Source organism: Microcaecilia unicolor, chromosome 9 (assembly GCF_901765095.1).
Source record: "Microcaecilia unicolor chromosome 9, aMicUni1.1, whole genome shotgun sequence".
Taxonomy (NCBI): Eukaryota; Metazoa; Chordata; class Amphibia; order Gymnophiona; family Siphonopidae; genus Microcaecilia; species Microcaecilia unicolor.
In genome coordinates, this window is record NC_044039.1 from 133,239,985 (window position 1) to 133,259,170 (window position 19,186).

General features: G+C 43.8%; 1 protein-coding gene across 1 annotated transcript in view; it reads left to right on the plus strand.

Annotated features, from left to right (window-relative positions):
* The first annotated feature begins 6,386 nt into the window (after positions 1-6,386).
* The window catches only part of SLC10A1 (solute carrier family 10 member 1), a 51,711-nt gene continuing 38,911 nt past the window's right edge, over positions 6,387-19,186 (plus strand). The window contains exon 1 of the mRNA XM_030215157.1: positions 6,387-7,057. Coding sequence (XP_030071017.1) covers positions 6,660-7,057 — 398 coding nt within the window. The 5' untranslated portion in view covers positions 6,387-6,659. The remainder of the gene's footprint in view (positions 7,058-19,186) is intronic.

A 19,186-nucleotide genomic window follows, 5' to 3' on the forward strand; every position in this document is an offset into this window, starting at 1 on the left:
AGTGTTCTGCTTCTGTTTTTTCACCTAATTGGAGAATAGCTAACCCCTTTTGACACTTCATCACCAGTACTTCTTCTAGCAAAGGCACACAAGCAACAACAATGCTTAAGTTCATGGGTTTATGCTAACCAGTGTCTCACAGGCAGATGATCAAAAGCCCCACGCTGTTCCAAACAGCACTCTAAAATAGCGCTGGAACAGCGCGGGGCTTTACCGCACCGATGATCAGAGATAATGCATGCAAATTGAAGCAGCAGAATTATCTCTGATCATGGGGTAGAAGTGCGGGTGAATTGTGCCTGAGCATGCGCTCAGCACAATCCTCCCACACTTGTCTGACAGGTCTGGGCTGTCAAAAGCCCAAACCTGTCAAACACAGGGGCTGGAGGTCCATGGGTTTATGCTAACTAGTGTCTCACAGGCAGATGATCAAAAGCCCCACGCTGTTCCAAACAGCACTCTAAAATAGCTCTGGAACAGCGCGGGGCTTTACCGCACCGATGATCAGAGATAATGCATGCAAATTGAAGCAGCAGAATTATCTCTGATCATGGGGTAGAAGTGCGGGTGAATTGTGCCTGAGCATGCGCTCAGCACAATCCTCCCACACTTGTCTGACAGGTCTGGGCTGTCAAAAGCCCAAACCTGTCAAACACAGGGGCTGGAGGTCCATGGGACCACCAGGCCCTGACTACCCCTGCCCCGAGCAACAGGGGCTGGAGGTCCAGCGGACCTCCAGTCCCCATGACGATCCCACCCCCAGGTTCAGGGAGGGCTGGAGATCCGGTGGGTCTCCAGCCCCCCCAAAACCCCCAGAAAATGGTCCCTGGTGGTCTAGTGGCCGCCAGTCAAACCCCCTCCCACCCAGCGAGTGACGAGGGGGGCTGGAGGTCCAGCGGACTTCCAGCCCATCCTAACCCACCCCCAAAGCGTTGTCTGACGATACCTGGTGGTCCAGCGTAAAAGACAACCCCCTCCCGGCCCCCCTACCTTAGTTGGAGGAGGGAGGTAGCCTTGGGTTGATGCCGCCGCAAAATGGTGGCACCCAGCACCACCCAGCGCATCCTGGGATGCGCTGGGTGGGGCTACAGACCATATAAGGGAATTACTCCCTTATATGGTCTGTAGCCCTGCCCAGCCCCACTCCAGCCCTCCCTGAACCTGGGGGGTTGGGATCGTCAGGGGGACTGAAGGTCCTCCGGACCTCCAGCCCCCTGTTGGCACTTGGCAGGTTTGCTTTGGGGGGGAACGGGGGCCTGCCAGCATGCAACTGCATGCTGGACAGGGCTCACCATTCCTCCCCAATGATCTGCAAACCATAACGCCAGCTCAGAGCTGGTGTAGGGTTTGCCGCGGCCAGCGACCCAAATTTTGGCGCACTGGCCGCTGATCATTGGCGATGAATGCACTGAGCCCTGTTTAGCATGCATTTGCATGCTACTTGTGCAAAGAGCCCTCAAGCGCATTGTTTCACGCGCTCGAGGGCTCTAATCATGGGGCAGTAGCAAACGCCGGCGCTAGTATGGTGCTAACAGCCTGTAGCGCCGGTGTTTGCTTTTGATCATCTGCCTATCAGACTCCATCTCTTAGGCAAATCAGCTTTCAACTGGAAAGACTGGCCCTTTATCTGAGGGTTTGCTTTTGTCAGCTTTATTGAACTATGCTCAAATACAAGACTGACACTCCTTAAAGGCAAAGAATTCAGGAGTTTCAGTTCAACAGCCACAATACCCTGGACAGGACAAACCTCAGCATGATCTCACAGTCCTGTCCTCCACCCTTGGCTGTTAGTTCCAGTTCAACCACAAACTTCAAAGTCCATGACTAAAGTCTTAAAGGTAGGTACATTCTCCTTTTTGTACTTCCTGGCATCAATTTCCATGCTCTATAGGCCAGGCTGTCATTCCTCAGCATGCTGTGGGTCATTCTTCTTCTCCCCCATTTCATCTTCTGCCTGCTTCTCTTCTAGGGAGTTCTTTTATGGGTCTAAAGGCTTTAAAATCCCTCCCACCTCCTTAACTCTCCATTTATGTGAGCCTATCTCCTCCCCCTCTCAATTAGGAAAAGTGACCTTACTCCTCCCGGACTCTCCAAATATGGGCTGTGCTTCCTGTGGGCTTATAGGCTTTCCTTTGTCTCCACCCTTCCAGAACACTTCTCTCATATTTCTCCGAGCTGAGCCAGAGCTTTCTTAGTTCTCTTCCCCTTTCTCTTCTTTCTTTTTTTTTTTACTTTATTTTTAAATTATAATTTTTACAATAGAGAAGGAAATAACAAGAAATAAAGAAGATAATAAAAATTCTTCCATAAGAACTTATAGAGAAATCAATACACACCACATTATGGATGATTGCTGCCTCACACATAATTAAGGCACAAAAAAACACAATTCAAATTAATCGAGCTACATATCATTGTTATTAAAAAAAAAAAGGAAACTAAAACATCAAGATAACTTACATCATCTAATGCTCGACTACTTGCTTATCTAACAAAAAGCCTCCAGGTGAGTAGGTTCAAGGAAAATATCATTGGTACATTGATAAGAAATACAACATTCACACTGGAAATGTAGGAAAAAAGAAGTACCTACAGGTAAAACCTTAGGTTTCATTTGTAGAGGCTGCCTTCTTCTCTGCTGAGTCAACTTAGTAGACATCAGGAAAAATCATTATCTAATAACTACAATAAAGAGCATCTTTAAAAAAAAAAAGCCTTGTTATCTTATCTATCTCATTTGTAAAAGTAACAACCTAGGTTGCCCCTGTAGAGGTCAAATCCTGAGAAGATCCTAGGAAGTCAGTTAAATTTGTAATGGAAGGATCTTTTCCCACTAGGGAGACCTTAGTTTGCTCACTTGCAACTGAACAAGGGTGGCCTGACCATTAGACCACCTGAGGCAAGGGCTTCAGGCGGCACTCTTGAGGAGCGGCATCTCCCCAGCTTTACCCGGCAGCGGCATCTTCCCTGTGTTACCCAGCAGCGGCAGTGATTCCCATACGCTGCCCTGCTGCCGGCACCTGCCTTTTCCCTTTACTGCGGCCGTCTCTCTGAGGTAACTTCCTCTTTCATCAGAGGCTCTGGCAGCTGTAGTAAAAGGAAGAGGCGGGTGCCGGCGGCAGGGCAGCATATGGGAATCGCTGCCAGGTAACACCACAAAGGGCAGATGCCGGGTGCCGGCAGCAGGTAGGAAAGGGGCAGTATCTCGGCCCAGGGGGGCAGCATCTTAGGCAGCAGCAGCATCCTAGCTCCATCTCAGGTAGCATCTTGCCTTGGGCCGGTCCTGCAACTGAAGTTACTTGATACAATTTAGAAACAAGAATATTTTCTACATTTGAGAGATGCAGTTTATCACAGAGTTAATTCTGCAATAATAAACAGGAGAAATAAGATGTGTGTTAGGAAAATAAAGGGCCTCTTTTACCAAACCATGCTAGTGATTATTGGCGCGGTAATGCTGACAAAGCCCATTCACTGTCAATGAGCTTCATCGGCATTGCCGCCTGGGAATCGCTAGCGTGGTTTGGTAACAGAGGCCCTAAGGAATGTAAGGTTCCTAACCTTCATACTGATTTCCACAACCTCAAACCGCCCGATATTGAGCACTATTTAACTGGCCAGAAATGGCTTCTGGCCAGTTAAATAGCCTTAAGCCAGCTAAGCGCTAATATTCAGTGCGAGGCTGAATATTAGTGCTTAGCAGCTAGCCTGGTCACCGGCTATGTCACACAACATAGCTGATTAGCTGCAATATTTATCGGCTGACCAGCTAAATTGAAAACGTTTTTCATTGAGAAGGCATATAATCAGCTTTAATAATGTTCATAATTAGTAGATTGTGAGTTTGCATTTTGTTTCTGTTTGTATTTGTACTGTGAAAGCTTTTTTTGTTTTATGGGTTTTTTTTTGTTTGCTTGTTTTCTTTTTCATGAGATAGACTGCTATATTTTGTTGTATGTCCTTTTGGCTCTTGAACATAAGTATTGCCATACTGGGACTGACCAAAGGTCCATCAAGCCCAGCATCCTGTTTCCAACAGTGGCCAATCCAGGTCACAAATACCGGGCAAGATCCCAAAAAAGTACTACACATTTTATACTGCTTATCCCAGAAATAGTGGTCCAATTTAATAATGGTCTATGGACTTTTCCTTTTAGAAGCCGTCCAAAACTTTTAAAAACTCTGCTAAGCTAACCGCCTTTACCACATTCTCCGGCAACGAATTCCAGAGTTTAATTACACATAGAGAAAAAAAAATTTCTCCGATTCGTTTTAAATTTACTACTTTGTAGCTTCATTGCATGCCCCCTAGTCCCAGTATTTTTGGAAAGCATAAACAGACACTTCACATCTACCCTTTCAACTCCACTCATTATTTTATAGACCTCTATCATATCTCCCTTCAGCCACCTTTTCTCCAAGCTGAAGAGCCCTAGCCGCTTTAGCCTTTCCTCATAGGGAAGTCATCCCATCCCCTTTATCATTTTCATCGCCCTTCTCTGCACCTTTTCTAATTCCACTATATCTTTTTTGAGATGCGGTGACCAGAATTGAACACAATATTCGAGGTGCGGTGGCATAGTCAAAACTTATGTTTTGGGGTAGGCCCAAGGTTAACCTGGGGGGCGCACTAGGCACATAGGTCTGAAACTCTTATCAACAAATAATATTTTCAATTACACCTGACAGTTGATCTCTAAGCACTCCACAATAGCTGTCATTTATTACGGGTAACAGTTTTAAATATTTAAAACTTGATTATTTCAAGCACTTGCCAGGGCTGATGCCACTTTTTCTGCTACCCGGAGCAAATGATTACTGTGTTGCCAAAATTGGAGTATGTAGTCCTGCAGGTCTTCTAATGGCTACACCCAGTGGCGTAGCTACAGGTGGGCCTGGGTGGGCCACAGCCCACTCAATTTGGACTCAGGCCCACCCAAAAGAGTAGCCCTCTTGCTGTGGCTGGTGGGAATCCCCAAACCCCACCAGCTAAAGATTTCCTCCTCCTCAGGCAGGCAATGCTCTTCCAAATGGCAGCTGGCACGACGCACCAGCCCCTCTGCACATGCTCAGTTTTCACCCATGCGGAAGCACTGAGCATGTATGGACTACTGGCAACAGCGTCAGCTCAAGTCAAGCAGGGCCAGCTGCTATTTGGAAGAGCACTGGCTGCCTGAGGAGGAGGAGGAAATCTTCAGCTGGTGCAATTTGGGGATCCCCACTAGCCACAGCAAGAGTGCCACAACCTGAGTATTTAATATTTTGTGTTTGAGGGTAGAGGGCAGTGGCATAGCTACGTGGGGCCATGGGGGCCTGGGCCCCCATAGATTTGGCCCTGGACCTCCCTTCCGATGACCCTCTTGACTCCCCTCCTGCCGCCAACCCTCCCCTGCAGCCGCTATCGCCTACCTTTGCTGGCGGGGGACCCCCAACCCCCGCCAGCCGAGGTCCTCTTCTTTCAGCGCAAGGTTTCGTTGCTAGCTGATCTGCAAGGCTTTGTTCTGTTTCTGTGAGTCTGACGTCCTGCACGTACAACGTGCAGGACGCCAGACTCACAAAAACAGAATGAAGCCTTGCACCGAAAGAAGAGGACCTTGGCTGGTGGGGATTGGGGTCCCCCGCCAGCAAAGGTAGGCGACGGCAGCAGCAGGGGAGGGTTGGCGGCAGGAGGGGAGTCAAGAGGGTCATCGGCAGGGAGGTCCATGGCCACCCAAAATTGGCTGTCTGGCTACTCCCCTGGCTACACCCCTGTTGTAATTTATTGTTTTGTATGGCTGTATGCTTTCTTTGTATTTTTTATGAATGTTATAACTGTACACTGCCTAGATGTGTGACAATATGTAGTTTATACATTTTTAAAGAAATTAAATGAAAAATCCTGATTGGTCTAGAAAATAAAGATGTGTGATATGTGTGTGTTGAGAAGAGAAAAAAGGAAGAGTTAAAAAAATAAAAACAGAGACGGAGGACGACAAATATATTCCAGCCTGACACAGAATTAAAGCTACTGCCTGTTTACAAATCAAGAATGAGAACCTTCAAGGAATTTAAATTTGCTCTAAGAACAGAGTTGTATCCTCTTGAATTGCAGGGCTGTTTTATTAATTTACCACCAGTGGGCTGGAGAAGTTCTGGCTAAAGAAAAAGGATTCAGCTTTTCTTTTTTTCTGATCCCTTATTTGACGTTCTCCGATTGAACTTTTGAGCCAATCCTCTCATTCTTCTGATCATTTACAAAAGGGTTGGTGTAACAGAAAGAAAAGCCATCCTTACCCTGTTCCATAGGAAAATTGTATATGTTTAATCCGGGTCAGGTGATGTACCCCTCCCGCTGACACAAATAAAAAAGCAGGATACAGATTTACTTTGCTGAGCAGCAAGATTCTCCCAAATGCAGACATGCCCGTGATCGGAGAGAACTCCAAGTCTGGTCTTCAAGGGAGCAGAGATAATGCTGAGTTCCTGAACTACTGCAAATGCTCCAAGAAACCCTGAAGACGGGTAAACAGTTTCACTTTATTGGATATTTTGTGTCGCTGCCAAGAAGTGGTGCTTTATTTTCAGGCAAAACACAGCCCCAGTAAATCTCCCAGCGTGACTGAGGAAGACTGTTCTGGTACTTAACCCAGTCTTCTGTAGATGGATACAGAATATGCACAATGAATGGCACCAGTGCAATCTACATAAACAGGACAGATTGGAACATGACTGAAATGGATCCCGTTTCACCCAACAATACGGAGCCCTTCCTGTTTAGCCAGAGGGTTATCAGTAAAGCCCTGGATGTCCTCTCTGTGATCGTCCTCTTCATCGTCATGATGTCACTGGGTTGCACCATGAAGATATCCAAGATCAGAGCTCATTTTACCAAACCAAAAGGGATTGGTATAGCTGTAATAGCTCAGTATGGAATTATGCCCCTAACAGCCCTTGCGTTGGCCAACATCTTCCAACTGAGCCCTACTGAATCTCTAGCAGTCCTTATCTGCGGCTGCTGTCCCGGTGGAAACCTCTCCAACATCTTATGTTTTGCATGCAAGGGAGACATGAATCTCAGGTAAGAGTTGGATGCCTGGCTTTCCCCCTACTTTAATTAAGCCACATTCCCTCTTTTTTTTTACAAGTGACACTATCCTACTCTTCCCCACCCTACCTCCTTATACTGGGCAAAGCAAAAATGCTACACATAAGTAAACAAGCAAAGAATGCAAATTCCTGCTATAGGTGTTGTATTCAGAGGTGGTGTAAGGGTAGGTGTACCTTCAGTCCAACACTCCAAAGCAATTTACTTTCAGGTCCTTAGCCTGCAGCCCCCACTCCTACCCCCAAAAGTTTGGTAATGAAACTCGACAATCATGACCATTGCACCAACATCCTATAAAAATGCAGTTTCAACTGGGTGTTGATGGTTTTTTGAGTCTGTGTGGCTGTCAGGATCTATCGTCTTGCTTTCCAGCTGCTCTTAAGCTACTGCCCTAGGAACCTGCCTAGCGCCTAATGTTTGATCTAGCCCTGGTTGTATGGAAAGAGCTCTTCCTCTCCTCTTGGAAAGTCTACAAAGCAATCACATAACCAGATGGAATTTAGACAAAATGAATAAATACATAGTAACTGTTCATTTCAGCTAAATTGTTTCTTCTCACACTGGCTAGCTCAAAGGACTGCCTGATCCCTCACCTGTACCTTTTATTGTCTATCACGCCCCTCCTCCTTTTCCTTGCCCTTTGCCTTTTTTAACCCTTTCCTTACTTTCTCCCTGGACCTATTCTCTGACCCTAGCTCCTTCTAGCCCCCCTTCCCCGCCCCTCCCTTCCTTCCCCTTTGTTCCAGTTGGCAGCATTCCCCTAGTGGGGTCTGCCTTTTTCTTTTCAGCTAAATTGCATCCGATTATGTGATTGGCTTGCAGAGATTTTCCGAGAGGAGGGGAAGAAACTCCTGTAAAATACCTTTAGGGGGAATTCACATTGTTGCTTATTCACTCAGGTATGGCTTGTTTGCTTATGTCAAATATAAGGAGATGGAGGAAGGGAAGCATAGAGTAGTATCACTTGTAATTTAGCTGAAATGAATAAATGTATGAGGTACAGCTAACATAAGACTGTGTAAATAATAAACATTGAATAATTTTTAAAAAACTGGCATGTACAATTATGGCGTATCAACACAAAAAGAACTTCAAACATATATACAACAATCATGTTACTAAAACCAACAGTGGTATACCATAATTTTATTATACAAGCTGCTACTGAAGGACTATCATATAGGGGGGATTTCTTTAAATGGTGCCCAAATTTGGACACAGAAGAAAAAACAATCTCAGAGCTATTCTATAAATGGTGCTCTAAGTTGGATACGGCAAACAAACAGAAGAACAGTAACCCTTGCAGTCACGCAAACAAGTCAAACACAGCGAGGGTGACAAAAAAAAGGAGCAGCAGACGATGTCCAAAAAACCAGTTGGCTTTATTATAACATCCGAGACGCGACACAAGTCGTGTTTCGGCCTAAAAAGGCCTTCTTCAGGAGTCTTCTATTGGATGTATGGTGATGCTTAGTTAGCCTTTATGGAATGCATGTGGTGTCTAATACCTTACTGCTTGCTAATGGTACACAATGAAAAAACGCTTGGACTCTGCGGAGTACAAACTAGGCAGAGTCCGATCGTTTTTTCATTGTATACCAACTGTTTTTTTGGATGTCTGCTGCTCCTTCTTTTGTTACCCTCACTGTGATTGACTTGCTTACTGGCTCTAAGTTGAATGCCATTTACAGAATAGTACATACCTCCAGGATCCGCACCCATTTTTGGGCACGAAAACTGGTGTAAAACCTGGCACATAAATTAGGTTCGGATCCCCCAAATTCCATAATACTCTCTAGTGAACGCCCATTCCCCGTCCATGGCTATGTCCCCTCTTAGTTGCATGCTAAAGGATTTACGCACACATGTCTAGAATGGCACTTAGCAAGATGCGCACATAAATCTACATTTTTGCCAATAATTGGTTATTAGGGTCCAATTATTAGCTCTAATTGGCTCATTAACCAATTAAGTTGCACATGCAAATTGTGCATGCACACAATTTAAATTTGAGCACACAACTTTGACTGCCATATATGGAATGTTCTTTTTGGTCAAAATCATAAATTTGCATATTCATTAGTCTCGTGTCTTTCATATTCTTTTTATCAACATAATGTTTTTATGTCCTATGCAAAGTGCAAAAAATTCTTTAAAGTGCCCCGTGGATAGCAAAACCTTTTGAAAGATCAGTAAAAACTACAAAAAAGTGCTGTCTTTATTTAGCATGCCTTCTTCAACATCTTTATCACAGTTTAGCCAGTCTCCACAAGATCTTCTTCTTCAACGTAAGTCACAGACATGGTATAGACCAACTGCCTTCATCAAGATGAAAAGGTTAAGGGTAGATTGCATCATCGAGGTACGGACTGGGGAGACACCTTTCCACGGACCCCAGATGAGAGCCCATTGGGGTGGGGGGGGGGCGCAGCACACATTTTCTTTGATGTTGTAGTTGGTTGGGATATGATGTTTTGATATAATGAGGTTGTTAATTACTGCATTGGTTAAGTATGACTACTACACTTTTTGTTTTTTTGCACATTATGATTTGTAAGTACACCTGATTGGTAAGTAATAAAGTTTGTTTTTTTTTTTTAAGATGAAAAGGTGAGTAGTCAAAAGATTTGTCCAGGAAACTCTGAGGTCCTTTTAGTAAAGCTTAGCGTGTGCTAATGGAATTAGAGCACACTAAATGCTAAGAAGCTTATAGGTATAAAATAGGCTTCTTAGCATTTAGGGCTAGATTCTATACATGATGCCTAAAAAAATTGATGCTGAAGCATACCTGCCTAAATGGTATTCTGTAAGCCACGACTAAAGTTCAGTGCGGTTTATAGAATACATGCTTAAGCAGAGAATGCATACATACATATAGTGCAAAGTATATTATAGCACAAAGGAAATTGAAATTGATATATATGCATAATGGCCTCGACATAATGATATGTTGTATACGTGACTTAGGCTTCATGACAAAGTGAATACCAATGAAAAATCATATAAAAAAATATAGTAAGGATTAAATGAGGATTGTGATACCACCCCTGAAATGTATGCTTGGCTCATTGAATAATTCAGCCAAATAGGGGCAGGTACGCTGATCTGATAGATCCTACTATGATTCCCTGATCCTATTGACCTTTAAGAACATTAGATTAATGTGAAGAAGCTGAGCATATCTTGAATTGTATGACTGTGAGCTCCCTTCAATTTATAATTATATTTAGGGCGGATTGACTATAAGCAGAGAGTCAGGAGTAAATTTAGGTGCATCCATTTGAACCAACGAAAACGTGGTGCAAATGCCCATGCCTAAATTTATGCATGGAGCACCATTCTGTAATTACGCACGTAACTCAAAGCCACGTCCCTGTTCTTTGCCTAACTTTATGCACTATTGCTGAAAGGGGCCAAAAATGTAGAAAAGGACCCCCCCCCCCCAACAGGGTCCACCCTGTCCCATGAAGAACCTCTAAATTATTCTCTCACCCTCTATCTCCTAGCACTCAGCATCAAAATGGCACCACTTGAGCCCTGCCAGCATTTTCATGGTACTGTCATTACGGGTCAAACTGCCAAATAAGGTTACAGCCTGTCACTTGCATGTATAATACCCTGAGTGAAGTGGCTCTTTTTTTTTTTTTCTAAAATGCAGTACGTACCAGCAAATAAAACATGCACTCCTACAGATCCTTATATGTATTATTAAAAATCTCTATGTTTAACAAGCTTTTTGTAAAATACCTGGGAAATAGTGAGCATCCTGATTTGGACTCCTCTTTTGTGTCCTAGATGTCCTTTACAAACTGGGGCTTTTATTCTGACACTTTTGTTTATGCATTTTTTTAAATTTATATATTTATCATTTTACAAGGATGGATAACACAAAGCCAACATCTTTGTTCAGAAAAATAGAAATAAACAAAATAATTAGACTAAAATTAGAACATCAAGCCCCCAACAAAGTAAGGGGAGAGACCCCAGGCAAATACAGGGCATGATACCATTAATTTACAAAATTAGCAAGGACAATGGGTTGGGAAGCTATTTATAAACTAAACCGTTACTGCAACAAAAGAAATCAAGTCAGTTAGGTACTTGGATAGAAAAGCTTCCATTCTTCTTTGAATCTTGAAACAATTTCAATTGTGTAGAGTCCCAAAAAGTAAAAGGTTGATCACCATATTTTAATAATACACTTTACAGGAAATTTCAAAAAAACTTGTCCTCCAATGGACTGAAGACGCATCGTAAGAAAAGATTCACATCTCTCCTGGGTCTGCTTAAACACATCAGGAAAGATCCATATCCTCTGACCCATAGATTACACTACATACTTCTGAAAGTAAAGCCTTAATATAGAGTCTTTATCGGACTCAAATATAAAAGATACAAGGAGGGTTGTTGTGTCTTACATCTCTTCCTGAGATGTTTCTAGGAACTCAGTGAGATTTAAACTATCCAGCTCCAAGCCCTTGATCCTCAACCTTTCTCTGAAAGGGAAGATAGAATACCTTTTGAATTGGAGGTACCGTTTCTTCTACTAATCCAACAGTTTCCTTAAGAAACTTTTTAAATAGCTCCCTTGGGGATAATATGGGACTGTGGGGGAATTTCAACTGCCTTAAATTCAAAATCCGCAACTTTAGTTTCCATAAATTTCAACTTCTTTCTCAAAGATGTTACATCTTTAATCATATTAACTTTAATGTCCTGTAAAGATGAAACTTTAGGACCTGTTTCTTGAATTTGCTCAGTCTGTATTGAAACCTCTCCCTCAAGAGCATTCTGTCGGTCTTCTAATCTCCACACAGTCTGCTGTAGCTGCTCTACAGCAGCTACTCTTCCACTCACAGTCTGCTCCTACAGCACCAAAGATGACCAAATTGATTCCAGTGTTACTGTAAGAGTCTTCATTAGAGATGACAACTTCTGGGAACTGATGGGACAGACCCAGGGGCCCCTTAACCAGGAAAGAGGGGTATAATCTACCCTGAGAGTGAAACACTGAGATTAGAACAGAAAAATTCCTTGCTGTGAGGTGGAAGTAACAAAAGTGCAAGCAGAAATATTTGGCCAAATTATTCAGTTAAATAAACCACCTTCAAGTTTCTTTAATGTTATATTGGCTTTATACTAGCAGCAGGAAAGAAAACTGAGAGATCAAGAGGCATTTGAAGGGACCAGAAAGAAAACCCAGCCACATACAGCACCACATGAAGTAAGAAAAAAATGTCTTACTTGGCATAAAATGGTAACCGGTATCTCTGAGCAACTCGAAACAGTCCAATTCGAAGTCTCCAGATTCCCATCCACCAACACTGGTAAAGAATTAAATGACCAGTTCTCATAGCCTTACAAGTAGAGGAGTGTGGTAGCCGTGTTAGTCCATTCTTAAGGTTATCAATAGAAATCAAACAAAATAAAACATGGAAAAGAAAATAAGATGATACCTTTTTTATTGGACATAACTTAATACATTTCTTGATTAGCTTTCGAAGGTTGCCCTTCTTCGTCAGATCGGAAATAAGCAAATGTGCTAGCTGACAGTGTATATAAGTGAAAACATTCAAGCATTACTATGACAGTCTGACAGGGTGGGAGGATGGGGGTGGGTAGGAGGTATGCATGGGGACATCAAAGCAGATTATTGATATTCTAACAAGATAGGTGTGGATAGGTGAGGGGAGGGTGATCAACAGAGAAATACAGCTTTATGGTTTATAATGGGCTAGGAACCCCAGATCCTTGTTAAGTCCTTTCTGTTGGGTGTTAAAATATTCAATCATTCTGACTTCAAAGGTCTTACGTTCTTGTATGGTTTTAAAGCTACCTTTCAGGATTCTAACTGTGAAGTCACTGGTACAGTGTCCTGGTCCTGTAAAATGCTGACCAACAGGGGTGGGAGCCCTACTGGCACCCGTATTGTTCATGTGATGTCTATGTAAATTGAATCTTGTCTTAAGCATCTGGCCTGTTTCTCCAATATAGCATCCTTCGTTACATTTTTTACACTGAATGATATATACCACATTGGAAGATGAGCAAGTGAAAGATTCCTTTATGTTGAATATCTTTCCTTTGTGGATGACTGTGGGGTCCTGTGAAATGTTTTGGCATAGTTTGCAACTGGATAAATTACAGGGAAGTGTGCCCTTCTGTTCCTTTTCAGTCTGTGATGGAAGTTTACTTCTGATTAGCTTGTGTTTTAAGTTGGGTGGCTGTCGGAAGGCCAGTACTGGTGGGGATGGGAATATCTCTTTCAGTAATTCATCCTCCTGGAGTATAGGTTGTAGATCTCTTATGATTTTCCTCAGTTTTTCCAGCTCTGGATTGTATGTCACTACAAGGGGGATTCTGTCTGTGGCTTTTTTCTCCTTGTACTGTAGCAGATTCTCCCTGGGTGTTTTGAGGGAGGAGGCAATATTCTTGGAGATTATTTTGGGGTTGTACCCTTTCTGTTTGAAGGATGCAGTCAGGGTTTCAAGGTGTCTGTCTCTGTCCCCTGGGACAGAGCAGATACAGTGGTATCTTGTGGCTTGGCTGTAAATGATGGATCTTTTTGTATGTGAAGGATGGAAGCTGGAGTTGTGGAGGTAGCTGCATCTGTCTGTGGGTTTCTTGTATATAGATGTTTGTATACAGCCATCACTGATTGAGACCGTGGTGTCCAAAAAATTGACTTTTTCTGGGGAGTAGTCAATTTTGAATCTGATTGTAGGATGGTATGTATTGAAGGAAGAATAAAATTGTTTCAGAGTTTCTTCACCCTCCGTCCAAATCATAAAAATGTCATCAATGTACCGGTAGTATTTTAGAGGTTTGGTCTGGTGTGTATTCAGAAATGTCTCTTCCAGCTCAGCCATAAAAAGGTTGGCATATTGGGGTGCTGTCCTGGTGCCCATCGCAGTGCCCATTATTTGTAGATAGATATCATTGTTAAAGCAGAAGTAGTTGTGAGTTAAAATGAATTTGATTAATTTTGTAATAGTTTCTGGTGAGTATTGATGGTCCAGTGTGGATTTTTTTAGGAGTCTTCCACATGCAGCTATGCCATCTGCATGTGGAATGTTGCTATATAGTGATTCTACATCCATCGTGACCAGAAGGGTGTTAGGTGGTAGTTGCTTGATATTTTTCAATTTATTCAGAAAGTCTGTGGTGTCTTGTATGAAGCTGTTAGTTTTGTGTACGAGAGGTTTCAGAATTCCCTCTATGAATCCAGATATTTCTTCCGTGAGTGTGCCAATACCTGATATGATTGGTCTGCCAGGGTTTCCCGGTTTGTGGATCTTGGGTAGCATGTAGAATGTGCCCACAGAAGGCTGGTTTGCTATGAGTTTCTTCAGGTGAGGTTGCGCTTGTGTAGGAAATGTTTTGATAAGGTCTTTCAGCTGTTTTGTATAATCCTGTGTGGGGTCCTCAGTTAGTTTCCTGTAGTATTTATTGTCTGAGAGCTGTCTAAGACAGGAGACAGCTTTCTTGAGAGGAAACCCTGTTACTGGTGGTTGCAGAGTCTTGTTAAGGGCTTGTAATTCTGAACCCCAGCAGGTAGAATACCTTTAAAGGCTTTCCTGATGACAAGAAGAGTAGTAACCCTTGAAGCACAGAGGCAGCTCAGGGCAGAAGAAGGATCAGCAGCCCTTGGGAGCATGCAGCTCAGGACAGAATAAAGGAGCCTGTGGGGGCACTACCAGTGCTTAGGGCTGAGAGGAGCAGACGTAGCTTTCTAGTGGGGAACCCTGGTACTAGTGGTTACAGAGCCCTGTAATGGGCTGGTAAGCCTGAACCCCAGAGGCTTCTCTTGAAGAGAGGGCCAGTCAGGGACAAGGCCTCCAGGGTGCAGTCTAGGGGCCCAGCAAGGGAGAAGGCTTCCTACGTGTGACTAGTACTAGGAACCCAGTAGAGGAGGATATCTCTTGGGAGGATAGCCAGTCCTCAGAGCCCACAGAAAACCTCCAGGAAGCCACAGCAGGGACAGGCATAGCCAGCCTGCAAGTCCAGCACAGCAGCCCCAGCCCAAGACGCCTCCAGCAAAGGGGTGAGATCTGAGGGGACTGGAGGAGCATGGACTTGCAAGGAAAGGAGGGACCTAGGTAACACAGCCACACCCACACTCTGACTTAGCTAAGAAGCTGGGAGGAGCTTATAGCTACTACCTTGGCAAGAAAGACTGAAAGGGTTTGAAAGGTGTGAAAGGCTATAAATTACTAGTTCTAAAGATCTGAGTTATAGATTAATGCTATATGTTTCAGTACACAAGTACTGGATTAAGTACCAAGACTGTTGAGATGTGTTGGTGTTTGTTTATAGTAACTGAATTGATATGATAAGAAATCCTCATTTCTTAGGTGAATAAGTGTATACAGAGGCCTATGTAAACAGTTCAATAAAACCTATTTAATTTATTAGCCAGCCCTGTTCATAGCAGTCTTTTGCATTTTTCCTTGGGGGGGGGGGGGGGGGAGAAGGGAGCAATTCTACTACTACTACTACTACTATTAAACATTTCTATAGCGCTACTAGACTTACGCAGCGCTGTACAAATTAACATGAAAAGACAGTACCTGCTCTTTTCTACCCCAGGTGAGGCACCAAGCGCCAAGTGATTACAGGGCTCTGTCCTTTCCTGGTTCTCTTCCTACCTCTCCCTCCGCACCTTCAGTGTTCACTCTGGTGGATCCTCTTCTACTTCTATCCCTCTGCCTGTCGGCGTACCTCAGGGTTCTGTTCTTGGTCCTCTCCTCTTTTCTATCTACACTTCTTCCCTTGGTTCATTAATCTCATCCCATGGCTTTTCCTACCATCTCTATGCTGATGACTCCCAAATCTACCTTTCTACCCCTGAAATCTCACCTTGCATCCAAACCAAAGTTTCAGCGTGCTTGTCTGACATTGCTGTCTGGATGTCTCAACGCCACCTGAAATTAAACATGACCAAAACCGAGCTTCTCATTTTTCCCCCCAAACCCACCTCCCCACTCCCCTGTTTTCTATTTCTGTTGATGGCTCTCTCATTCTCCCTGTCTCCTCAGCTCGAAACCTTGGGGTCATCTTTGACTCTTCTCTCTCCTTCTCTGATCATATCCAGCAGATCACCAAGACCTGTCGTTTCTTTCTTTACAACATCCGTAAAATCCGCCCCTTTCTTTCCGAGCACTCTACCAAAACCCTCATCCACACCCTTGTCACCTCTCGTTTAGACTACTGCAATCTGCTTCTTGCTGGCCTCCCACTTAGTCACCTCTCCCCTCTCCAATCGGTTCAAAACTCTGCTGCCCGTCTCATCTTCCGCCAGGGTCACTTTACTCATACTACCCCTCTCCTCAAGTCGCTTCACTGGCTCCCTATCCATTTTCGTATCCTGTTCAAACTTCTTCTACTAACCTATAAATGTACTCACTCTGCTGCTCCCCAGTATCTCTCCACACTCGTCCTTCCCTACACCCCTTCCCGTGCACTCCACTCCATGGATAAATCCTTCTTATCTGTTCCCTTCTCCACTACTGCCAACTCCAGACTTCGCGCCTTCTGTCTCGCTGCACCCTACGCCTGGAATAAACTTCCTGAGCCCCTACGTCTTGCCCTATCCTTGGCCACCTTTAAATCTAAACTGAAAGCCCACCTCTTTAACATTGCTTTTGACTCGTAACCACTTGTAACCACTCGCCTCCACCTACCCTCCTCTCCTCCTTCCTGTACACATTAATTGATTTGATTACTTTATTTTTTGTCTATTAGATTGTAAGCTCTTTGAGCAGGGACTGTCTTTCTTCTATGTTTGTGCAGCGCTGCGTACGCCTTGTAGCGCTATAGAAATGCTAAATAGTAGTAGTAGTAGACCAACAGAGACTGCCTTTGGGAGGCTCTAGCTAGGTCAGGCCCCGAATCAAGGAGCGAGCTATGTTACATGAAGAGGCATTTTTGATATGACGTCTAAGTCCGACTTTGGACGTTTTGCAAAAAACGTCCAAAATCTGAATAGCAAAGAAGGTCATTTTCAAAAAAGAAAAATGTCTATCTTTTGTTTTCGAAAATAGAAGGTTTTGTGATATTGACATTTTATTTTTTGGTCCATTTTCGGAAAAAAAAAAGTCGTGCAAAACGCACAGAATCAAGCCATTGGTATTTATTTATGGTTCATTTATATCCCACATTTTCCCACAAATGCAGACACAATGTGGCTTACATGAATTACAAAAGTAGAGAAGTACAACACATGAATTTTACAGCAGAATAAGGAGAGAACACTAACAACAATTTGGGTGACTAAACAGCAGGATTACTAATGGAGTAAGTTTTTTCAAAAAGGAACGTTTTCAACATCTTCTTGAAAAGGTGATGATCAGATTGAGATTTTAGGTTCAGAGGTAAAGCATTCCAAGTCTTCGGGCTGGAGTAGTGAAAAGTAGAGGCAAAAAGAAGCTTGTATTTGACACCCCGGCAAGACAGATAATGAAGTTGGAGATAGGTATGGGCTGTGTTGATGGCATTTCTAGGTGGGAGGTCTATTAAAGGAATCATGTATTCCGGAGCTAGACCGTAAATAATTTTATGCATTAAGGTGCAGAGCTTGAAAGCGATTTGCTCTCTTACTGGGAGCCAGTGTAGATTGAGACATAGAGGCAGCGCGGGAACCATGCGCGATTTGCCCAGGATGAGTCTTGCAGCAGTGTTCTGGGCAGTCTGGAACTTTCGCAATAGTTGCTCCTGGCAGCCCGCGTAAATCCCGCTGCAGTAGTCAAGGTGAGAGAGAACTAACCAGTGAACGAGTGTGCGGAAGAGCTCTCTGGTGAGACAAAACCCTAATGCGCCGCAGTCTCCACATTGCGTAGAACATCCGCTTGGTGACCGCTCACACTTGCAAATCCAGTTGCAGGTAAGGGTCCAGCTCAACACCTACCTGGTATGTAGGAGGAGCCAGTATTTTTAGTACACTGGTCTCCCTGACAACCTAGGAAAGCAATAGGGCACCCTAGGGGATATTGCAGTAGACTTCATAAAATGCTCCCAGGTACACGTCTGACCATTGCTCCCTTACCTTGTTTGCTAAGCCCCCAAAACCCACTACCCCCAACTGTACACCATTATCATAGCCCATGCAGTTGAAGGGGGCACCTATATGTGGGTACAGTGGGTTTCTGGTGAGTTTTGGAGGGCTCACAGTTTCCTCCACAAGTGTAAACAGGTAGGGGGAGGTAAAAGCCTGAGTCCACTTGTGTGCAGTGCCCTGCATCCACCATTAGACTACTCCAGGGACCTGCATGCTTTTCTAATGGACCTAAGTATAATATCTGAGGGTGGCACAGAGGCTGGCAAGTAATGTTTTTCATCACATTTTTTTTTGGGGGGGGGATGGAGGTTAGTGACCACTGGGGGAATAAGAGGAGGTCATCCATGATTCCCTCCAGTGGTTATTTGGGGCACTATTTTATGCCTTATTTGTTATAAAAACAGGTCTAGCTCAAAACGTCTTAGTTTTAGTCCTGGACATTTTTGTTTTCTTCCATTATGGCTGAAAAACATCTGAGTCTTAGGAACGCCCCCAAGTCCCACCCTGAACACACCCATGATACGCCCCCTTGAGATTTGAATGCATTTCTGATGGACTTCAAAGAAAAATGTCTAAAAATTGGTTTCAAAAATACTGATTTGGACGTTTTTGTGAGAAAAACGTCCAAATGGTGGAGGAGTGGCCTAGTGGTTAGGGTGGTGGACTTTGGTCCTGAGGAACTGAGTTCATTTCCCACCTCAGGCACAGGCAGCTCCTTGTGACTCTGGGCAAGTCACTTAACCCTCCATTGCCCCATGTAAGCCGCATTGAGCCTGCCATGAGTGGGAAAGTGCGGGGTACAAATGTAACATAAATAAATGCTGCTTTATGCCACTTTTTAGACGTTTTTCTGTTTTGAAAATGAGCCCAATAGTGTTACAATACTGTGATTTCCATAAGTACAATCCGGGATAATACATACGTGGCTTATTAGTGCATACAAGTAATACTGATTAGTAACATAACACTTGCTAATCTTGCTGTCTCTCACTAATGAGTGAAGCCCTCTAGTACTACCTATTTTGACAGTAGTGTTGCTGGATTTC